The sequence below is a fragment of the Apium graveolens genome, chromosome 10, assembly GCF_009905375.1.
Source record: "Apium graveolens cultivar Ventura chromosome 10, ASM990537v1, whole genome shotgun sequence".
Classification (NCBI taxonomy): Eukaryota; Viridiplantae; Streptophyta; class Magnoliopsida; order Apiales; family Apiaceae; genus Apium; species Apium graveolens.
Genome location: NC_133656.1, coordinates 242024383 through 242048882, shown reverse-complemented (window position 1 = coordinate 242048882; position 24500 = coordinate 242024383). Strand labels below are relative to the sequence as shown.

At 40.8% G+C, this 24500-nt stretch overlaps 2 protein-coding genes across 2 annotated transcripts; both read right to left on the bottom strand.

Annotated features, from left to right (window-relative positions):
- Positions 1–8863: 8863 nt before the first annotated feature.
- LOC141692232 (uncharacterized) lies at positions 8864–14770 on the bottom strand. The gene is made up of 5 exons (XM_074496961.1): positions 14686–14770; positions 12324–12565; positions 10178–11083; positions 9844–10005; positions 8864–9160 (listed from the first exon to the last, which is right to left on the bottom strand). The coding sequence occupies exons 1-5, from the start codon at positions 14768–14770 to the stop codon at positions 8864–8866; spliced, it is 1692 nt and encodes a 563-aa protein (XP_074353062.1).
- An 8934-nt stretch (positions 14771–23704) lies between these two features.
- LOC141692231 (uncharacterized) lies at positions 23705–24170 on the bottom strand. The gene is made up of 2 exons (XM_074496959.1): positions 23771–24170; positions 23705–23709 (listed from the first exon to the last, which is right to left on the bottom strand). Exons 1-2 carry the CDS (start codon positions 24168–24170, stop codon positions 23705–23707), a joined length of 405 nt encoding a protein of 134 aa, XP_074353060.1.
- Between the last annotated feature and the right edge of the window lie 330 nt (positions 24171–24500).

Genomic DNA, 24500 nt, shown 5'->3' with positions numbered 1-24500 from the left:
GAGGGAAGCAGTCCTACAACTAGTGAAAGTCTCATAATCTACAAGATGAAAACCAATCAACTTTATGAACTAAAAAAAAATAAATCATTTACATGGTTGAATACTGAGCTTTTACTAATTGCTAGAATTGTTTTACTAACAGCTGGTCGGTTAAATTCTGTCTGCTTCTTGATTTAGAATTGGATTTGTATTAGTTGTGCTAAAATTTGGTGTCAATTATCCAATCATTATAAGTTTATCGCCTGGTTAGCATATTATTGATTATTATCTTTTGATGATTTGTTATGGTAGTCAAGTTGATATCCTATTTATATATTATCTTTGCCAATTAATCAAGAGTAGAAAATGGTAATTTTTACTTTTACTCCACACATATATATAGTATAATATGTGTTTTTGTGTCAAATTTTGTATAGAACATAGTAAATTCTACTCCTGCAGTTGGTTTATTTTTTCCAGTATAAAACATATTATACATGTTAATTCTTGATGACACGCTTGGTATGATATCCAGATACTAAGGCTCTGATAAGATAAAATGTCCCCAATGATGCTGTAAACTGTCAATTACATTGCTGTCATGTGAACTCTACATTTGCAACTTTCTTAATCATTGATGCATATATCTCTCTGCTTCTATACAGAATATAAATTTTAATTGTTATTACTTGGTATTAGTGGCTAAACTTTCTGCAAGAGTTGTAAACTGTGAGAATTGTTTTGATCTAGTGCACAAACTACTTGCCAAGAAGAAACATGCCAGGGAACTAGGAGCGTGGTAGGCATCTTTTTGGTTTCTTCGATTGGTCCACTGAAAATAAATTAAAAAAACTTTCTTGTCCATCAGGTCCTAGTTTGTGCAAATTTAATACATCTGTCCTACGATTTCCCTTTTGTTGATGGGCGAGATGTTTTTTACTCGGGAATTTAATGTTCTCATGTATGTAATAATTAATATTATGTAAAAATATCTATATTTGAAAAAAGTCAGAGTAGAGATTTTCACATTTGTCACTGGTGACAAATTAATGATTTTACCAATTAAGTGTAATGTGTGTAGTTATCAGTAGTCTAAAACTACTTGTTGCAAGATACATGTTTAATCAATGTATTCATGCTAGCTATATATATTTTCCTGATGTGCGCCTATTTTTTAAGCTCAGTGTGTATGTTAAACAAAATTGCAACTTGGTTCGATGGATGAAATATCTTGCTTGTAAAAATTACATGCTTTAACTTGAAATGACATTATCTTATTTTTTTGTCAGGATAATATAGATCTTGATAAGCTGAAGGACAGTGAAAGACGTATTAATAGGATTGATCAGATTAGAACCGAATACCTTCTTGAAGGGAAGTGTTGCACCCCTTGTAAAAGATTTGCAAAATGATTATGGTTCAAATGGTAAAATGTCAGTTAGCTGTTCTAAAAAGAATGAAGCACAAGTTGATATAAATGATTCTGTCGATTTCCCTCGTGTTCAGTGTTCACCGTGTGATGAAAAATTGAATGGCTTAGAGCACAGTCCTGTTCCCCAAAAACTCAGCGACCTTGACAAGCACACTGTGGCTGCTGATTGTCAAATCTATAATGTAGTAGCTACTTCTGAACCCGTTATTTTCTAAACCAATGGGCAATTGGTCGGTTTAGAGAATTCTCATCTAGTCAAGGAAAGTTCCTCGGAACTTGAAGAAGTCAGGCATACAAGAGAACCATCAGTATCATGTGATGCGACTTTTATTTCTGCAGGTCAACTTACTAAGGATAAAACGGTAGTTTCTTTAAGGAAATCCTCTTCAACCTCAGCAACCACTTTGCTTTCCGGAACCAAATATTCTGATTGTGATAAGACGTCTGATGCTCAGAATTATAAAGTCAGAACTCAACAAAAAGTTGTGTCTGAAAAGAAAACAAGTGGTAAGAAAGAAGTTCTGCTGGTGGTTTTGTTAAGGACAGAGAGAGGTATGAAAAGTCAACGAGTTCTGCAAAAGAGCTTCCAAAATCTTTTGCCTCTTCTGTGAAAACTTCAAACCGAAGCAAGATTTCAGGTTCCTCTAGTTTCAGTAAAACCTTGTCTGAATCAAAGGAATCTTTTGACGGAGGAATCTGGTAACAACAAAGATTGAGGTTTCTTGCCGGAACTAAGATATGTGACGGTGGTTCTTACCGGAAAATTAAGCGATGTATGGTGATTTATGGTTGTTTTAGGCTGAGATTGATCAGAGTAAGTGGTGGCTCTCTTATCAGCTCTCAACTTCTTACCCTCTCAATGTGCCTACGTACCCTTTATATAGGGATCAAGCCTGACGTAGTTCTCGTAGAACAAGAAATCTAATGGGCTTAGAATTCTTATTCCTAGGTCCAGTAGAAGCTCATCCAAAGTCCGTCTTCCGCTAGCTTTAGGAATGTCCAACTATGAGCCCCAACCGCGAAGGCCCAAGCCTCGTCTGTAATCGCAGGACTTCACGGATAGTGCATCTCCCTGCGCAAGGATAACACTCCGCTACAGCTATTTCCCTTGATGTACGGACGCAGGTATAGCCACGGTTCACCCCAAATGTCAGACGCGTCCCTGTCCCCCGAATGAGGATAACCCACCAGATAGCAGGACAGGTGATCCCAAGCTCTTGGGTGTAAAGTGCAGGATGACTCCAAAGTTCTCCAACGAGGACACCCGTTGAATAAAAGAACAGAGTTCCCAAAGCACACACCAAAGTTAACCCCGCATCCCCAACGAGGACACCCGTCGAATACAGGAGGAGGCCTTCAATCATCAAGCATCCCCCTCCTTGACCGTCTCAAGGAGGAAATTCTTCCAAGAGTACCTGCAATAAATACGTTAGTAAAAATAACCTCCATTGCTCCTCTCCATGCAAGCTTTGCCCTGAAGTCACCCTTGAGAACACATAGACCAATCACAGAATGCGTCCTCACCTTTATGAGATTTGCACCGTCTCTTCAAAAACCATCATGCACAACATTCCACTTCCTATGGCGCGTCCTGGTAAATACAGGCACGCCCTACAGTGTTCATTGCCACAAGATCTCATGTGCCAAACACTTTCATAATCATTGACGCGTCCACATATCTTGGGCGTGTCCTCAATTGACCATGCACTCCCCACGCTCCGTTACTACCAGATTGTAACACATCTCCTCACAAGCAGGTGCGTCCTCTGTGCCTGGACGGGTCCTCGTCTTCTACAATGTAATATTGAGCTTGACTGCAATTAGCTCGCGTTTGACCCGAGTCAATCCAATGCCAAATTTTGGATATAACAACTACCCCCCAAATTTCATTTGCAGTTAAAAACAAAATTGAAATTTTTATCCTTGAATCCACAAAATGAAATTTGGCCCCCAAATATAGGACGCGTCGTATGTTAAAGACGCGTCTTTTATTCTCCTTATACCTGTGGCGTACAACTATCATCCATGTGGCCGTCCTTCTCCTATAAATACCCCAGTCACATCAAATCACTATCACCATCCTCCATTCTCTCTCTCCCAGAACCGCCATTACCGCCGCTGCAAGAAGTTAAATCCAAGAACTCGACGATTCCACCGACCATTACTCGATTCGTCCTGCTTAATCCAACCCCAACTTACGAGGTACGCCAATCTTCAATTATCTCTTAATTTCACGGAGTAAATCGACTAGAACGAGCAAAAAACTGTTCTAATGCCTCATGCTTCTATGAACTGTTCTTAGTTTTTCTTGTATATATATGTGTATATATCTATAATTGGGTCATACTTTGCCTTTTTTTGATTCCATAATTACCTATTTCTAAGTTCTTAGAAAACTTCCCCCAAATTGATTATAATCGATTGAGATTCCACGACATTGCAACCATATTAGACGTGCCTTCTCGTCAGGGCGCACCTTATTTTCCTTTGTTTAAGGCACATATTTAAGCCGTTTTAACTAAAGGTCGCATATGGGCAACACTTTACTAGGACGCGTCTGCGTAGTGCATTTCACATGATAGATTCTTAGGACGCGTCCTCGAATATCTCTAGCATCTTTCTTCTTCTTCATCATTCAATCATTCATTTTTCTTTTTTTTTATGGACGCGTCCTCAATTGTTAATTCCTTCTTTTGTAGCTGAAGGACGCGCCATCTTCATCACCTTTCCATCCGTTCAAAGTTCTCAATAAACACCTTGGGATCTACTCTCCACACTTGATCCCTTTCAAACCCAATTTTCCTGAATTTCACAGGACGAGTTCCTTCCTCAGAGCAGAGAGACACGTCTTCGACTCCCTCAAATCAAAGAACTCTATAATGTCTGATTCCAGTTCTGATTCTATGGATCATGTCCCCATAAGCTCAAGAATGAAAAAGAAGGGAATTAAAAGGCAAAGAACTCCAATTCTCCATGCTAGGGCCGCCATCGAAGATTTAACATATGATGAGATTATACTCACCACCAGCCAACAACCCCAAGGGATGGCTGTTTCAGATGAGGACGCGTCCAATTCTCAAGGCGCGGCTCCTTCTCAGGACGCGTCCCCTCTCAGTTTAAGCGAATTTGAAAGGAGGGTTCCTGACCCCGAGACATATCCTGTGTCCCCCCAGAAATCTGATTCTCCCCTGGAACATTGGGAACCTTCAGATGTTGAAGTGGATTGTAACTGGACAAGGCTTGGTGCTCTATCTAAGGCAGAGAAAAATGCCAGAAGGAAAAAAGAAGGTAAGCTGGCCTGTGTAGCTCTTGACTCTACCGCGACTGACTGGGAAATCCATTGGCATATGAAATACTATGACATGGAGGGCATCTGGGCGCGCCCTCTGCGAACCATGAGGCCGCACATCTTCAACATTGGGAACCAAAGGATCCCAAGAATGGTGCTTACACAAAAATTAATTTCCTTGGGTGTGGGCGCACCCTTGCATCCATACATTAAGAAAATTTTGAAATAGTACGACGTGGCTCCAGTCCAACTATCACCAAACTCATACAAGCTAGCCTGGGCTCTGTATATTATGTACCATAACCTGAGATTGGGCGCGCCCTCGATGAAAGAATTTAGTTTTTTCTACAACATCAGGAAATAAATTCCCGGGTACCACTTCCTGGTTGTTAATAAATGGTTGAGCAATAAAGGATTTAATGAAGGTAAGATTAGCCATGAACGAGACTGGAAGGAGCCATTTTTCTACATTAATGATGTCAAAAGGACGCGCGTTCGCTTCAACTTAGAACCAAGTAAGCTCAATGTCTTGGACGTGTCCTCTGAATCAGGGCGCGTCTTCCATTTTATAACCTTCTCTCTTTTCTTTTTGTAACCTATTCTCCCTTCTCTAGACAAAAGGACTCAGAAAGACCTAACAGGAAGGAAGAAAAAGAGAGCTAGTGAAGGTATTGCAGTATGCTGAGAAGCATTTCAACCTCAAGGACATGATTACTAAGGAGAATTTGAAGAAAATAGGAGCTTTGTCCCCACGAGTGGGTTCTCTCTGCAAATTTCGAGATTTCCATAATGGGAAACCCATTCTCACCGCTTCCGAAAAATCCAAAAGGCTCCAAGCCACAGAAATTATTCAGCCAGACATTAACAAAAAGGTGGACTTAGAGCAAGGTAAGGAATTCTTATACATAAGACGCGTCATGGCTCTAGGACGTGTCACTTTATGCTCACCTTTTTCCTTTAATTTTAGCCTGACTTATAAACGTTACTTTACATCTGCGCTGTCACCTTGGGCGCGCCCTACCCCCCGGGCGCGTCTTTTTATAAAATTCTGTGACTGCTATTAATATATTACTTATGCCTTTCCATATATCCAAAACGTGTCTTAGTTAAGATGCGTCACTTCTCTAGGACGCCTCATACTCGCACATATATTTATACATATTTGCATTCGTTTTCCTTGACACCTTTCCCTACACTTACACGTCTTTATCTGTCATGCATGTAGAATTTTATATCATAATATGGGAGCGTCTTGTATTCAGGACGCGTCTTCTTGTACTTAACTAATACCTTTTCATGTTTATATCACAGATATGGCCTCTCTTCCCAAAGGATTCGCAATTGGGGCCTCCAAAAAGCTAAGGGCCAGGAAATAGGCCCCTGCAAAGGTTGATCCGAAGGCAAAAAACCCCACTCATGTTGCAACTCCTTCTCCTCCACCAAAGGTAACTGACACTACTGTGTTAGACATCCCCGAGAAGGTGGAGGACGCGCCCTCCAAACGTCAAAAAGTAGTGCCAGACGATCAATCCTTCGTGCTTCGATACCTGGGCGCGTCCACAGCTGGAGATTTCACCGAGGATGAGGTCAGAGGCTGGACCTTCAGGACAGAGCAACAGACAGAAGAGACTATGGTTAGGGCTCCAGCTGAGCTTCACTTGCATGCCAGGCAGAGTGCTAATATGTCTGCAAGGCTCAGGGCGCGTCTTGCTGCCACTGATACTGCTAAAAGCCAAGCCGAAGACAAGGTAAAATCTTTGGAAAAGTATATCAATTTGCGTGCCCAAGAAAAAGATGTTGAGATCAAACGCCTGGAGGGGGAGAGGGCGCGTCTTTAGGCAGAAAAGGCCGTGTTAGAAGGTAATGTCTCCTCTTTGGAGAAAACGATGGACAGTGTTATCGTACTAAATTCCACCATGCAGCTGGAGCTTGACACTCTGAACGATGACAGGCTGCATGGATGGACAGAGGAGAAAAAGTTAGTTTACCAGCATGGCTTCCAGGCTAGGTTTGAAGAGTGGTGCTCTGGGTTTATTGCAAATGACCCAGAGTATACCTTTTCAAAGTATGATGCAGACACCCAGATATAGGTCAAGGATTTCAGGGTCAGGGCAGCAGATTCTATCAAAAGCAAGAGAATTTTTCTGGGCTTAGAGGAAGAGGACGCGTCCCCTACTCCTAATCCACTTCAAACTCAACCTCCTCCTGCAGGAGACCAAGACAAGCCACATGACACGCCTCCTGCTTAGGACGCGTCCTATGTTTATTTATGAAGTTATTTTTTGAACTACTTTAGGGTGCGGGCCCATGAAGCCTTGCAAGTTGTAATGATTATTTTTGAACTTCATTCGCTTGCACTTTTATGAAGTTTCTCTGCCTTAACTATGCAGATTTTTACTTAAGTATTCTATTTTGTCATTTATAGGGGAGTGTCCTGTATTGCGGACGCGCCACCTTTGACCTATTGTTAATTTTTCTACTATCACAGGTCAAGCAAATGTCCGTTGTGGGCGCCTCCTCTCTAGTTGAACGCTTCTTTGTTTGTTTTGGAAAATACATGAGTATGGCACCATGTTGTACCTATGTTTTTAATCAAGGCACAAAGCGCAATGGGGCGCGTCCTAACATTTTGACGTGCCTCACCTTCATCCCCAAAAAATACTTTATCCTTCAGGTAGGACGCGTCCTTAGCAAGGACTTGTCTTCCTTTTTTAGTTAGGTTTTATCAAAATTAAAAGAGCATCAACCAAGATAACTTGGGCGCGTCCTTGGAAATAGTACACGTCTTAGTTCCATTTTTACTTGAGTTTTATTGTTCCGTTTGACAGCCACTACTTCAACTAACATCTATGTAGAACTATCACTCAGGGCGCGCCCTATGGCTAGGACGCGTCATGCAACCAAGCAAACCAAGCAAATAACTTTTGGAAAATTTCATAATTTTTTATTTATAATGCGCTCTGGTGTCAAAAGTGCACCAGTCCCACGGCTACTATGCTCCGTGGGGAAATTATTTTAAAAAAATGACCCTTCAACTAGTTCTAAGGTAAGTAGTACATGCACTACCCCTCTAGGCTAGGAGGAATTTATTTAATTCTAGCCTATAATCCGGGCATAGCCCTAAATATATAATAAAAGAGGTACGTAAGGGGCCAAAGCTGTGCCTTGCTGGTAATACTTTCGGAAATGTTCCGCGTTCCACGCTCGCGGAACCAGCTTCCCATCCATATCTTCAAGGTGATAAGTCCCTTTCCACAAGATGACCTTTATTCTATATGGTCCTTCCCAATTAGCTCCAAACACTCCATGTTGGGGGTTCTTCGCGTTGGGCATCACTTTCCTAAGTACCAAATCTCCCACCTTCAGTAATTGTCCCTTTACCTTCTTGTTATAATACCTTGCGGCACGTTGCTGATACGCTGCGAGCCTTAGCTGAGAATTTTCCCTTGTCTCTTCCAAGAGATCCAAATGAATCCTTTGACTAACTTCAGCATCTTCCTCTGTATGATGGTCTCTGCGAAATGATCCCGAACCAACTTCCACGTGCACCATAGCTTCATAGCCGTAAGTCAGCATGAACGGAGTTTCTCCCGTAGTAGATCGTGGTGTAGTGTTGTATGACCACATCACCTTCGGGAGTTCTTCGGGCCAATTTCCTTTGCGTTCTTCCAGTTTGGTTTTGAGGGTGTGCTTTATTATTTTATTAACAGCTTCTGTCTGCCCATTGCTTTGAAGATGATAGACCGCTGCAAACTCCTTCTTAATTTTTAACTCCTCACATAGTTGTCGCAACTCCTTGCTATCAAATTGCTTTCCGTTGTCAGAGACAAGCATTTAAGGGATTCCAAACCTGCACACGATGGAGTTGAAAACAAAATCTCTGATTTTCTTTGCGGTGATAGTAGCCATTGGCATGGCTTCCGCCCACTTAGTAAAGTAATCAACTGCAACCACTGTATACTTGACGTCCCCTTTAGCTTTAGGTAATTCTCCGATAAGATCAATTCCCCACATGGCGAACGGCCATGGGCTTGCCATAGGCGTTAATAGCGTCGCCGGCATAGACGAGTAGTTTGCAAAGCGCTGGCAGCGATCGCATGCCCTGACAAAATTTGTAGCATCCTCTTTCATTGTGGGCCAATAATACCCTTGGCGCAAAACTTTCATCGCCAACGAGCTACCCCCGAGTGATTGCCACAGATTCCCTCATGTACTTCCCTTAAGATGTAATCTCCTTCTTCTTCAGCAACACATCTAAGAAATGGTTGATTGAATCCTCTTTTGTACAGAACTTCGTCATATATCACGTACCTCACAGCCTGATAGCGAAGTCGACGAGCCTTAAACTTATCCTCAGGGAGTGTTCCCTTCTGGATGTAGGCCAGAATGGGCGTCATCCATGTTTCCTTGGGAGCTTTATCCACTTGCATAATTTCTATCTCAGGGATACTAGGAATCTCCTAGATTTCATGGGGGATAGATCCCAAAAACACAGCCTCTTGTTGCGACCTCATTTTTGCTAGAGCATCCGCGTTACTGTTCTTCTCTCGCGGAACACATTCCAACCTAACTTCTTTGATGATATTGGGTGCACTATTTCTCAAAATTTGCCATAAAAGGCCAACACCCGAGACATAAACATTGATAAAAATATCAATAAAGAATGACACGTAAGCAATCAATATCAACCAATTGGAAGGATGAGATAAACATTTATGATGTTAACAGTACCTAGTTTTAGTTATGGAAACATAACTAAAACAGTACTTTGTTTTTTATCACGTTTATGGAAACACATACTCATTATGCGCTTTAAAGTTTGATTCTTAAAAAAAAGTGATTTTAGAGTTATATATCTAAGACATGTCGCGCAAGATATTAGAGCTATATAACCCAATTGAGGACGCTCCCTAACACCTTAGGATTTTAATTATAGATGGTTACTTAACAACCTAACGGTACTTATCACATTATATTTAAATCAACAAGGATATAAAAGGAAAAAAAATCAGTACACAACTAACTTAACAAGGACCGACCTTACCAAGGGCGAAATGAATATTTGTATTGTTTAAGCACAACGATTAATGTAATTCAGAAATCACTAGTATAAATGAAATTAAAAGTGACATGTGCAACTTACCGAACCATGGTCTTTTCCCACAGAATTAGATGGTGACTGCTTCATGAGCATGCTTGCACCAGTCGGAGAAGCTAACTGGTGTAAACTACCAGCATGCCGCATGCGTGGCACCCGCGAGGCTCTTGCATATCTGTTAAGCTCCTGATGCAATAATAATGCAAGCTGCAAAAGATGAAACAGAAATTAGAAAAACATTAGCAGAGGAACTTCAAGAAAACATGACAACAAAATGCCAGCTTGACTCAGACCTCTTCATCACTTATTGTTGCAGGAGTGTTTAGAGTGCTCGACTGATCCTCTTGTAGTGTGAGGTTGACCTTCGATGATGATTGACCTTCAACTGTCTTCTATGCATCAACTTTGAAGTGGTAGTTGTATTATCAATATATGATCCACTCTTAGGTTGCAAGGAACTAGCAGATTCACAAGACACGGGATTACCTATACTATTTTGTAACAGTGATGGTTTAGCAGATCTAAAGGCAATAGATTCCTTTGATTCAGACAAGGTTTTACTGAAATTAGAAGAACCCGAAATCTTGCTTCGGTTTGAAGTTTTCACAGAAGAGGCAAAAGATTTTGGAAACTCTTTTGCAGAACTCGTTGACTTTTGATACCTCTCCCTGTCCTTAACAAAACCACCAGCAGAACTGTCTTTCTTACCACTTGTTTTCTTTTCAGACACAACTTTTTGTTGAGTTCTGACTTTATAATTCTGAGCATCAGACATCTTATCACAATCAGAATATTTGGTTCCAGAAAGCAAAGTGGTTGCTGAGGTTGAAGAGGATTTCCTTAAAGAAACTACCATTTTATCCTTAGTAAGCTGACCTGCAGAAATAAAAGTCGCATCACATGATTCTGATGGTTCTCTTGTATGCCTGACTTCTTCAAGTTCCGAGGAACTTTCCTTGATTAGATGAGAATTCTCTAATCGGACCAATTGCCCATTGGTTTGACAATCAGCAGCCACAGTGTGCTTGTCAAGGTCGCTGAGTTTTTGGGGAACGGGACCGTGCTCTAAGCCATCCAATTTTTCATCACACGGTGAACACCGAACACGACGGAAACCGACAGAATCATTTATATCAACTTGCGCTTCATTCTGTTTAGAACAGCTAACTGACATTTTACCATTTGAACCATAACCATTTCGCAAATCTTTAACATGGGGTGCAACACTTCCCTTCTCAAGAAGGTATTCTGTTCTAATTCGATCAATCCTATTAATCCTATTATCCTGACAAAAGAATAAGATACTGTCATTCCAAGTTAAAGCATGCTATTTTTACTAGCAAGATATTTCATCCATCAAACCAAGTTGCAATTTTGTTTAACATACGCACTGAGCTTAAAAAAAAGGCGCACATCAGGAAAATATATATAGCTAGCATGAATACATTGATTAAACATGTATCTTGCAACAAGTAGTTTCAGACTACTGATAACTTCACACATTACACTTAATTGGTAAAATCATTAATTTGTCACCAGTGACAAATGTGAAAATCTCTACTCTCACTTTTTTCAAATATAGATATATTTACATAATATTAATTATTACATACATGAGAACATTAAATTCCCAAGTAAAAAACATCACATCTCGCCCATCAACAAAAGGGAAATCGTAGGACAGATGTATTGAATTTGCACAAACTAGGACCTGATGGACAAGAAAGTTTTTTTAATTTATTTTCAGGGGACCAATCGAAGAAACCCAAAAGATGCCTGCCACGCTCCTAGTTCCCTGGCATGTTTCTGCTTGGCAAGTAGTTTGGCAAGTAGTTTGTCAGATCAAAACAAATCTCACAGTTTACAACTCTTGCAGAAAGTTTAGCCACTAATACCAAGTAATAACAAGTAAAATTTATATTCTGTATAGAAGCAGAGAGATATATGCATCAATGATTAAGAAAGTTGCAAATGTAGAGTCACATGACAGCAATGTAATTGACAGTTTACAGCATCATTGGGGACATTTTATCTGATCAGAGCCTTAGTATCTAGATATCATACCAAGCGTGTCATCAAGAATTTACATGTATAATATGTTTTATACTGGAAAAAATAAACCAACTCAGGAGTAGAATTTACTATGTTCTATACAAATCCAATTCTAAATCAAGAAGCAGCCAGAATTTAGCCTACCAGCTATCCACTGAACTGAATGATACATAGTACATGTTTAGTTGACTAAGAACCAGGACAAAACAATTCTCGCAATTAGTAAAAGCTCAGTATTCAACCATGTAAATGATTTATTTTTTTCTTAGTTCGTAAAGTTGATTGGTTTTCATCTTGTAGATTATGAGACTTTCACTAGTTGTAGAACTGCTCCCCTCTGCAATTCAGAAGTTCCCTAAAGATATCATGCTTTCTATTATATATTTCAAGTTTCAACCACCCTTTCTATTATATATTTCACCCACACAAATTATATGATGAAGAGAAGTTTAGATTATTTGTTAAGCACTCACATCCTCAGAAGTTCGTGAATCCTCTTTCTTATGCTTGCCAGAGTAATTCATAATAGATTTCATCGAACTCCTATCCTTTTTCAAACGATTCTGCTGGCTGCTCCAGTCATTAACTTCCTCGCCTTCCTCCCCTTTCTTTTTATTACTTTCTTCATCTCTTGTTCTCTTCCCCGCACCAAAACTTACACTACCACCAACACCCCCCGCTTTATAATTATTCAACAAAGGGAAGTGTTGCACCCCTTGTAAAAGATTTGCAAAATGATTATGGTTCAAATGGTAAAATGTCAGTTAGCTGTTCTAAAAAGAATGAAGCACAAGTTGATATAAATGATTCTGTCGATTTCCCTCGTGTTCAGTGTTCACCGTGTGATGAAAAATTGAATGGCTTAGAGCACAGTCCTGTTCCCCAAAAACTCAGCGACCTTGACAAGCACACTGTGGCTGCTGATTGTCAAATCTATAATGTAGTAGCTACTTCTGAACCCGTTATTTTCTAAACCAATGGGCAATTGGTCGGTTTAGAGAATTCTCATCTAGTCAAGGAAAGTTCCTCGGAACTTGAAGAAGTCAGGCATACAAGAGAACCATCAGTATCATGTGATGCGACTTTTATTTCTGCAGGTCAACTTACTAAGGATAAAACGGTAGTTTCTTTAAGGAAATCCTCTTCAACCTCAGCAACCACTTTGCTTTCCGGAACCAAATATTCTGATTGTGATAAGACGTCTGATGCTCAGAATTATAAAGTCAGAACTCAACAAAAAGTTGTGTCTGAAAAGAAAACAAGTGGTAAGAAAGAAGTTCTGCTGGTGGTTTTGTTAAGGACAGAGAGAGGTATGAAAAGTCAACGAGTTCTGCAAAAGAGCTTCCAAAATCTTTTGCCTCTTCTGTGAAAACTTCAAACCGAAGCAAGATTTCAGGTTCCTCTAGTTTCAGTAAAACCTTGTCTGAATCAAAGGAATCTTTTGACGGAGGAATCTGGTAACAACAAAGATTGAGGTTTCTTGCCGGAACTAAGATCTGTGACGGTGGTTCTTACCGGAAAATTAAGCGATGTATGGTGATTTGTGGTTGTTTTAGGCTGAGATTGATCAGAGTAAGTGGTGGCTCTCTTATCAGCTCTCAACTTCTTACCCTCTCAATGTGCCTACGTACCCTTTATATAGGGATCAAGCCTGACGTAGTTCTCGTAGAACAAGAAATCTAATGGGCTTAGAATTCTTATTCCTAGGTCCAGTAGAAGCTCATCCAAAGTCCGCCTTCCGCTAGCTTTAGGAATGTCCAACTATGAGCCCCAACCGCGAAGGCCCAAGCCTCGTCTGTAATCGCAGGACTTCACGGATAGTGCATCTCCCTGCGCAAGGATAACACTCCGCTACAGCTATTTCCCTTGATGTACGGACGCAGGTATGGCCACGGTTCACCCCAAATGTCAGACGCGTCCCTGTCCCCCGAATGAGGATAACCCACCAGATAGCAGGACAGGTGATCCCAAGCTCTTGGGTGTAAAGTGCAGGATGACTACAAAGTTCTCCAACGAGGACACCCGTTGAATACAAGAACAGAGTTCCCAAAGCACACACCAAAGTTAACCCCGCATCCCCAACGAGGACACCCGTCGAATACAGGAGGAGGCCTTCAATCATCAAGCATCCCCCTCCTTGACCGTCTCAAGGAGGAAATTCTTCCAAGAGTACCTGCAATAAATACGTTAGTAAAAATAACCTCCATTGCTCATCTCCATGCAAGCTTTGCCCTGAAGTCACCCTTGAGAACACATAGACCAATCACAGAATGCGTCCTCACCTTTATGAGATTTGCACTGTCTCTTCAAAAACCATCATGCACAACATTCCACTTCCTATGGCGCGTCCTGGTAAATACAGGCACGCCCTACAGTGTTCATTGCCACAAGATCTCATGTGCCAAACACTTTCATAATCATTGACGCGTCCACATATCTTGGGCGTGTCCTCAATTGACCATGCACTCCCCACGCTCCGTTACTACCAGATTGTAACACATCTCCTCACAAGCAGGTGCGTCCTCTGTGCCTGGACGGATCCTCGTCTTCTACAATGTAATATTGAGCTTGACTGCAATTAGCTCGCGTTTGACCCGAGTCAATCCAATGCCAAATTTTGGATATAACAACTACCCCCCAAATTTCATTTGCAGTTAAAAACAAAATTGAAATTTTTATCCTTGAATCCACAAAATGAAATTTGGCCCACAAATATAGGACGCGTCGTATGTTAAAGACGCGTCTTTTATTCTCCTTATACCTGTGGCGTACAACTGTCATCCATGTGGCCGTCCTTCTCCTATAAATACCCCAGTCACATCAAATCACTATCACCATCCTCCATTCTCTCTCTCCCAGAACCGCCATTACCGCCGCTGCAAGAAGTTAAATCCAAGAACTCGACGATTCCACCGACCATTACTCGATTCGTCCTGCTTAATCCAACCCCAACTTACGAGGTACGCCAATCTTCAATTATCTCTTAATTTCACCGAGTAAATCGACTAGAACGAGCAAAAAACTGTTCTAAAACCTCATGCTTCTATGAACTGTTCTTAGTTTTTCTTGTATATATATGTGTATATATCTATAATTGGGTCATACTTTGCCTTTTTTTGATTCCATAATTACCTGTTTCTAAGTTCTTAGAAAACTTCCCCCAAATTGATTATAATCGATTGAGATTCCACGATATTGCAACCATATTAGACGTGCCTTCCCGTCAGGGCGCACCTTATTTTCCTTTGTTTAAGGCACATATTTAAGCCGTTTTAACTAAAGGTCGCATAGGGGCAACACTTTACTAGGACGCGTCTGCGTAGTGCATTTCACATGATAGATTCTTAGGACGCGTCCTCGAATATCTCTAGCATCTTTCTTCTTCTTCATCATTCAATCATTCATTTTTCTTTTTTTTTTATGGACGCGTCCTCAATTGTTAATTCCTTCTTTTGTAGCTGAAGGACGCGCCATCTTCATCACCTTTCCATCCGTTCAAAGTTCTCAATAAACACCTTGGGATCTACTCTCCACACTTGATCCCTTTCAAACCCAATTTTCCTGAATTTCACAGGACGAGTTCCTTCCTCAGAGCAGAGAGACACGTCTTCGACTCCCTCAAATCAAAGAACTCTATAATGTCTGATTCCAGTTCTGATTCTATGGATCATGTCCCCATAAGCTCAAGAATGAAAAAGAAGGGAATTAAAAGGCAAAGAACTCCAATTCTCCATGCTAGGGCCGCCATCGAAGATTTGACATATGATGAGATTATACTCACCACCAGCCAACAACCCCAAGGGATGGCTGTTTCAGATGAGGACGCGTCCAATTCTCAAGGCGCGGCTCCTTCTCAGGACGCGTTCCCTCTCAGTTTAAGCGAATTTGAAAGGAGGGTTCCTGACCCCGAGACATATCCTGTGTCCCCCCAGAAATCTGATTCTCCCCTGGAACATTGGGAACCTTCAGATGTTGAAGTGGATTGTAACTGGACAAGGCTTGGTGCTCTATCTAAGGCAGAGAAAAATGCCAGAAGGAAAAAAGAAGGTAAGCTGGCCTGTGTAGCTCTTGACTCTACCGCGACTGACTGGGAAATCAAATGGCATATGAAATACTATGACATGGAGGGCATCTGGGCGCGCCCTCTGCGAACCATGAGGCCGCACATCTTCAACATTGGGAACCAAAGGATCCCAAGAATGGTGCTTACACAAAAATTAATTTCCTTGGGTGTGGGCGCACCCTTGCATCCATACATTAATAAAATTTTGAAATAGTACCACGTGGCTCCAGTCCAACTATCACCAAACTCATACAAGCTAGCCTGGGCTCTGTATATTATGTACCATAACCTGAGATTGGGCGCGCCCTCGATGAAAGAATTTAGTTTTTTCTACAACATCAGGAAATAAATTCCCGGGTACCACTTCCTGGTTGTTAATAAATGGTTGAACAATAAAGGATTTAATGAAGGTAAGATTAGCCATGAACGAGACTGGAAGGAGCCATTTTTCTACATTAATGATGTCAAAAGGACGCGCGTTCGCTTCAACTTAGAACCAAGTAAGCTCAATGTCTTGGACGCGTCCTCTGAATCAGGGCGCGTCTTCCATTTTATAACCTTCTCTCTTTTCTTTTTGTAACCTATTCTCCCTTCTCTAGACAAAAGGACTCAGAAAGAGCTAACAGGAAGGAAGAAAAAGAGAGCTAGTGAAGGTATTGCAGTATGCTGAGAAGCATTTCAACCTCAAGGACATGATTACTAAGGAGAATTTGAAGAAAATAGGAGCTTTGTCCCCACGAGTGGGTTCTCTCTGCAAATTTCGAGATTTCCATAATGGGAAACCCATTCTCACCGCTTCCGAAAAATCCAAAAGGCTCCAAGCCACAGAAATTATTCAGCCAGACATTAACAAAAAGGTGGACTTAGAGCAAGGTAAGGAATTCTTATACATAAGACGCGTCATGGCTCTAGGACGCGTCACTTTATGCTCACCTTTTTCCTTTAATTTTAGCCTGACTTATAAACGTTACTTTACATCTGCGCTGTCACCTTGGGCGCGCCCTACCCCCCGGGCGCGTCTTTTTATAAAATTCTGTGACTGCTATTAATATATTACTTATGCCTTTCCATATATCCAAAACGTGTCTTAGTTAAGATGCGTCACTTCTCTAGGACGCCTCATACTCGCACATATATTTATACATATTTGCATTCTTTTTCCTTTACACCTTTCCCTACACTTACACGTCTTTATCTGTCATGCATGTAGAATTTTATATCATAATATGGGAGCGTCTTGTATTCAGGACGCGTCTTCTTGTACTTAACTAATACCTTTTCATGTTTATATCACAGATATGGCCTCTCTTCCCAAAGGATTCGCAATTGGGGCCTCCAAAAAGCTAAGGGCCAGGAAATAGGCCCCTGTAAAGGTTGATCCGAAGGCAAAAAACCCCACTCATGTTGCAACTCCTTCTCCTCCACCAAAGGTAACTGACACTACTGTGTTAGACATCCCCGAGAAGGTGGAGGACGCGCCCTCCAAACGTCAAAAAGTAGTGCCAGACGATCAATCCTTCGTGCTTCGATACCTGGGCGCGTCCACAGCTGGAGATTTCACCGAGGATGAGGTCAGAGGATGGACCTTCAGGACAGAGCAACAGACAGAAGAGACTATGGTTAGGGCTCCAGCTGAGCTTCACTTGCATGCGAGGCAGAGTGCTAATATGTCTGCAAGGCTCAGGGCGCGTCTTGCTGCCACTGATACTGCTAAAAGCCAAGCCGAAGACAAGGTAAAATCTTTGGAAAAGTATATCAATTTGCGTGCCCAAGAAAAAGATGTTGAGATCAAACGCCTGGAGGGGGAGAGGGCGCGTCTTGAGGCAGAAAAGGCCGTGTTAGAAGGTAATGTCTCCTCTTTGGAGAAAACGATGGACAGTGTTATCGTACTAAATTCCACCATGCAGCTGGAGCTTGACACTCTGAACGATGACAGGCTGCATGGATGGACAGAGGAGAAAAAGTTAGTTTACCAGCATGGCTTCCAGGCTAGGTTTGAAGAGTGGTGCTCTGGGTTTATTGCAAATGACCCAGAGTATACCTTTTCAAAGTATGATGCAGACACCCAGATATAGGTCAAGGATTTCAGGGTCAGGGCAGCAGATTCTATCAAAAGCAAGAGAATTTTTCTGGGCTTAGAGGAAGAGGACGCGTCCCCTACTCCTAATCCACTTCAAACTCAACCTCCTCCTGCAGGAGACCAAGACAAGCCACATGACGCGCCTCCTGCTTAGGACGCGTCCTATGTTTATTTATGAAGTTATTTTTTGAACTACTTTAGGGTGCGGGCCCATGAAGCCTTGTAAGTTGTAATGATTATTTTTGAACTTCATTCGCTTGCACTTTTATGAAGTTTCTCTGCCTTAACTATGCAGATTTTTACTTAAGTATTCTATTTTGTCATTTATAGGGGCGTGTCCTGTATTGCGGACGCGTCACCTTTGACCTATTGTTAATTTTTCTACTATCACAGGTCAAGCAAATGTCCGTTGTGGGCGCCTCCTCTCTAGTTGAACGCTTCTTTGTTTGTTTTGGAAAATACATGAGCATGGCACCATGTTGTACCTATGTATTTAATCAAGGCACAAAGCGCAATGGGGCGCGTCCTAACATTTTGACGTGCCTCACCTTCATCCCCAAAAAATACTTCATCCTTCAGATAGGACGCGTCCTTAGCAAGGACTTGTCTTCCTTTTTTAGTTATGTTTTATCAAAATTAAAAGAGCATCAACCAAAATAACTTGGGCGCGTCCTTGGAAATAGTACACGTCTTAGTTCCATTTTTACTTGAGTTTTATTGTTCCGTTTGACAGCCACTACTTCAACTAACATCTATGTAGAACTATCACTCAGGGCGCGCCCTATGGCTAGGACGCGTCATGCAACCAAGCAAACCAAGCAAATAACTTTCGGAAAATTTCATAAATTTTTATTTATAATGCGCTCTGGTGTCAAAAGTGCACCAGTCCCACGGCTACTATGCTCCGTGGGGAAATTATTTCAAAAAAATGACCCTTCAACTAGTTCTAAGGTAAGTAGTACATGCACTACCCCTCTAGGCTAGGAGGAATTTATTTAATTCTAGCCTATAATCCGGGCATAGCCCTAAATATATAATAAAAGAGGTACATAAGGGGCCAAAGCCGTGCCTTGCTGGTAATACTTTCGGAAATGTTCCGCGTTCCACGCTCGCGGAACCAGCTTCCCATCCATATCTTCAAGGTGATAAGTCCCTTTCCACAAGATGACCTTTATTCTATATGGTCCTTCCCAATTAGCTCCAAACACTCCATGTTGGGGGTTCTTCGCGTTGGGCATCACTTTCCTAAGTACCAAATCTCCCACCTTCAGTAATTGTCCCTTTACCTTCTTGTTATAATACCTTGCGGCACGTTCCTGATACGCTGCGAGCCTTAGCTGAGAATTTTCCCTTGTCTCTTCCAAGAGATCCAAATGAATCCTTTGACTAACTTCAGCATCTTCCTCTGTATGATGGTCTCTGCGAAATGATCCCGAACCAACTTCCACGGGCACCATAGCTTCATAGCCGTAAGTCAGCATGAACGGAGTTTCTCCCGTAGTAGATCGTGGTGTAGTGTTGTATGACCACATCACCTTCGGGAGTTCTTCGGGCCAATTTCCTTTGCGTTCTTCCAGTTTGGTTTTGAGGGTGTGCTTTATTATTTTATTAACAACTTCTGTCTGCCCATTGCTTTGAAGATGATAGACCGCTGCAAACTCCTTCTTAATTTTCAACTCCTCACATAGTTGTCGCAACTCCTTGCTATCAAATTGCTTTCCGTTGTCAGAGACAAGCATTTAAGGGATTCCAAACCTGCACACGATGGAGTTGAAAACAAAATCTCTGATTTTCTTTGCGGTGATAGTAGCCATTGGCATGGCTTCCGCCCACTTAGTAAAGTAATCAACTGCAACCACTGTATACTTGACGTCCCCTTTAGCTTTAGGTAATTCTCCGATAAGATCAATTCCCCACATGGCGAACGGCCATGGGCTTGCCATAGGTGTCAAGAGCGTCGCCGGCATAGACGAGTAGTTTGCAAAGCGCTGGCAGCGATCGCATGCCCTGACAAAATTTGTAGCATCCTCTTTCATTGTGGGCCAATAATACCCTTGGCGCAAAACTTTCATCGCCAACGAGCTACCCCCGAGTGATTGCCACAGATTCCCTCATGTACTTCCCTTAAGATGTAATCTCCTTCTTCTTCAGCAACACATCTAAGAAATGGTTGATTGAATCCTCTTTTGTACAGAACTTCGTCATATATCACGTACCTCACAGCCTGATAGCGAAGTCGACGAGCCTTAAACTTATCCTCAGGGAGTGTTCCCTTCTGGATGTAGGCCAGAATGGGCGTCATCCATGTTTCCTTGGGAGCTTTATCCACTTGCATAATTTCTATCTCAGGGATACTAGGAATCTCCTAGATTTCATGGGGGATAGATCCCAAAAACACAGCCTCTTGTTGCGACCTCATTTTTGCTAGAGCATCCGCGTTACTGTTCTTCTCTCGCGGAACACATTCCAACCTAACTTCTTTGATGATATTGGGTGCACTATTTCTCAAAATTTGCCATAAAAGGCCAACACCCGAGACATAAACATTGATAAAAATATCAATAAAGAATGACACGTAAGCAATCAATATCAACCAATTGGAAGGATGAGATAAACATTTATGATGTTAACAGTACCTAGTTTTAGTTATGGAAACATAACTAAAACAGTACTTTGTTTTTTATCACGTTTATGGAAACACATACTCATTATGCGCTTTAAAGTTTGATTCTTAAAAAAAAGTGATTTTAGAGTTATATATCTAAAACATGTCGCGCAAGATATTAGAGTTATATAACCCAATTGAGGACGCTCCCTAACACCTTAGGATTTTAATTATAGATGGTTACTTAACAACCTAACGGTACTTATCACATTATATTTAAATCAACAAGGATATAAAAGGAAAAAAAATCAGTACACAACTAACTTAACAAGGACCGACCTTACCAAGGGCGAAATGAATATTTGTATTGTTTAAGCACAACGATTAATGTAATTCAGAAATCACTAGTATAAATGAAATTAAAAGTGACATGTGCAACTTACCGAACCATGGTCTTTTCCCACAGAATTAGATGGTGACTGCTTCATGAGCATGCTTGCACCAGTCGGAGAAGCTAACTGGTGTAAACTACCAGCATGCCGCATGCGTGGCACCCGCGAGGCTCTTGCATATCTGTTAAGCTCCTGATGCAATAATAATGCAAGCTGCAAAAGATGAAACAGAAATTAGAAAAACATTAGCAGAGGAACTTCAAGAAAACATGACAACAAAATGCCAGCTTGACTCAGACCTCTTCATCACTTATTGTTGCAGGAGTGTTTAGAGTGCTCGACTGATCCTCTTGTAGTGTGAGGTTGACCTTCGATGATAATTGACCTTCAACTGTCTTCTATGCATCAACTTTGAAGTGGTAGTTGTATTATCAATATATGATCCACTCTTAGGTTGCAAGGAACTAGCAGATTCACAAGACACGGGATTACCTATACTATTTTGTAACAGTGATGGTTTAGCAGATCTAAAGGCAATAGATTCCTTTGATTCAGACAAGGTTTTACTGAAATTAGAAGAACCCGAAATCTTGCTTCGGTTTGAAGTTTTCACAGAAGAGGCAAAAGATTTTGGAAACTCTTTTGCAGAACTCGTTGACTTTTCATACCTCTCCCTGTCCTTAACAAAACCACCAGCAGAACTGTCTTTCTTACCACTTGTTTTCTTTTCAGACACAACTTTTTGTTGAGTTCTGACTTTATAATTCTGAGCATCAGACATCTTATCACAATCAGAATATTTGGTTCCAGAAAGCAAAGTGGTTGCTGAGGTTGAAGAGGATTTCCTTAAAGAAACTACCATTTTATCCTTAGTAAGCTGACCTGCAGAAATAAAAGTCGCATCACATGATTCTGATGGTTCTCTTGTATGCCTGACTTCTTCAAGTTCCGAGGAACTTTCCTTGATTAGATGAGAATTCTCTAATCGGACCAATTGCCCATTGGTTTGACAATCAGCAGCCACAGTGTGCTTGTCAAGGTCGCTGAGTTTTTGGGGAACGGGACCGTGCTCTAAGCCATCCAATTTTTCATCACACGGTGAACACCGAACACGAGGGAAACCGACAGAATCATTTATATCAACTTGCGCTTCATTCTGTTTAGAACAGCTAACTGACATTTTACCATTTGAACCATAACCATTTCGCAAATCTTTAACATGGGGTGCAACACTTCCCTTCTCAAGAAGGTATTCTGTTCTAATTCGATCAATCCTATTAATCCTATTATCCTGACAAAAGAATAAGATACTGTCATTCCAAGTTAAAGCATGTTATTTTTACTAGCAAGATATTTCATCCATCAAACCAAGTTGCAATTTTGTTTAACATACGCACTGAGCTTAAAAAAAAGGCGCACATCAGGAAAATATATATAGCTAGCATGAATACATTGATTAAACATGTATCTTGCAACAAGTAGTTTCAGACTACTGATAACTTCACACATTACACTTAATTGGTAAAATCATTAATTTGTCACCAGTGACAAATGTGAAAATCTCTACTCTCACTTTTTTCAAATATAGATATATTTACATAATATTAATTATTACATACATGAGAACATTAAATTCCCAAGTAAAAAACATCACATCTCGCCCATCAACAAAAGGGAAATCGTAGGACAGATGTATTGAATTTGCACAAACTAGGACCTGATGGACAAGAAAGTTTTTTTAATTTATTTTCAGGGGACCAATCGAAGAAACCCAAAAGATGCCTGCCACGCTCCTAGTTCCCTGGCATGTTTCTGCTTGGCAAGTAGTTTGGCAAGTAGTTTGTGAGATCAAAACAAATCTCACAGTTTACAACTCTTGCAGAAAGTTTAGCCACTAATACCAAGTAATAACAAGTAAAATTTATATTCTGTATAGAAGCAGAGAGATATATGCATCAATGATTAAGAAAGTTACAAATGTAGAGTTCACATGACAGCAATGTAATTGACAGTTTACAGCATCATTGGGGACATTTTATCTGATCAGAGCCTTAGTATCTAGATATCATACCAAGCGTGTCATCAAGAATTTACATGTATAATATGTTTTATACTGGAAAAAATAAACCAACTCAGGAGTAGAATTTACTATGTTCTATACAAATCCAATTCTAAATCAAGAAGCAGCCAGAATTTAGCCTACCAGCTATCCACTGAACTGAATGATACATAGTACATGTTTAGTTGACTAAGAACCAGGACAAAACAATTCTAGCAATTAGTAAAAGCTCAGTATTCAACCATGTAAATGATTTATTTTTTTCTTAGTTCGTAAAGTTGATTGGTTTTCATCTTGTAGATTACGAGACTTTCACTAGTTGTAGAACTGCTCCCCTCTGCAATTCAGAAGTTCCCTAAAGATATCATGCTTTCTATTATATATTTCAAGTTTCAACCACCCTTTCTATTATATATTTCACCCACACAAATTATATGATGAAGAGAAGTTTAGATTATTTGTTAAGCACTCACATCCTCAGAAGTTCGTGAATCCTCTTTCTTATGCTTGCCAGAGTAATTCATAATAGATTTCATCGAACTCCTATCCTTTTTCAAACGATTCTGCTGGCTGCTCCAGTCATTAACTTCCTCGCCTTCCTCCCCTTTCTTTTTATTACTTTCTTCATCTCTTGTTCTCTTCCCCGCACCAAAACTTACACTACCACCAACACCCCCCGCTTTATAATTATTCAACAAAGACAACGCTCCCCAATTACTACCCTCACTACCAAGCTCATTTCCACCACCCTCATTACCACCAGTCTCATTCCCGTCATTCCAATCAAACTCCTTATACTGAAAACCAAACTTCTTATGTATATACCCGCTCGCCCTCCACAACGCCGACCCAAAAATCCCCGTTCCTGCGCTTTCCCCACCAACCATTCCTTGCACATGCGCCCTCTCCTCCCTCGGAACTTTCCCTGTCCAAGTCGTCCTGCTAGACCCCACATTCTCCCCACTCTTATTCGCCATTCCAAGCAAACTATCAGCAACCTCATCCTCAATATTCTCAACCCTCTTACTCTTCCTCCTACATTTTTCACACGTAAACACTTTCTCGCTCTTTACGTACCTCGAACACCTCGTGTGCACCCACACTCCACAGTCCACACTCATCACAATTCACCATTTCCTTTTCATCATCGAAATTCACTCCACAAACACAATCCACCGTCCATGATTTGTTTCCCCAATCTTCCGTTGGCTCCATATCTGTAATCATAAACCAATTATATCACAAATTCAAACCCAAATTTACATCATTTAACCAAAAATGGCTTACAAATCAACAATCACATAAATAATTACATGCAACAAAGGCTTGAATAAAAAAGAGTTAAAATAATTACATACCGTAAACAATCACAAATTCAAAACTTTAATTTACATCATTCACTTAAAAATGCTTAAAAATCAACAATTACATAAATTACATGCAACAAAGGC

Excerpts from the sequence above, each read along its gene's own strand:
- LOC141692231 (XM_074496959.1), bottom strand. The coding sequence starts at position 24,170 with ATGAGTGTGGACTGTGGAGTGTGGGTGCACACGAGGTGTTCGAGGTAC.
- LOC141692232 (XM_074496961.1), bottom strand. The coding sequence starts at position 14,770 with ATGGTCGGTGGAATCGTCGAGTTCTTGGATTTAACTTCTTGCAGCGGC. Across the intron at positions 12,566-14,685 it reads GAGAGAGAGAATGGAGGATG|GGGTGCAACACTTCCCTTTG; the intron begins GTGATAGTGATT and ends ATCTTTTACAAG. Across the intron at positions 10,006-10,177 it reads TGCATAGAAGACAGTTGAAG|CTTGCATTATTATTGCATCA; the intron begins GTCAATCATCAT and ends CATCTTTTGCAG.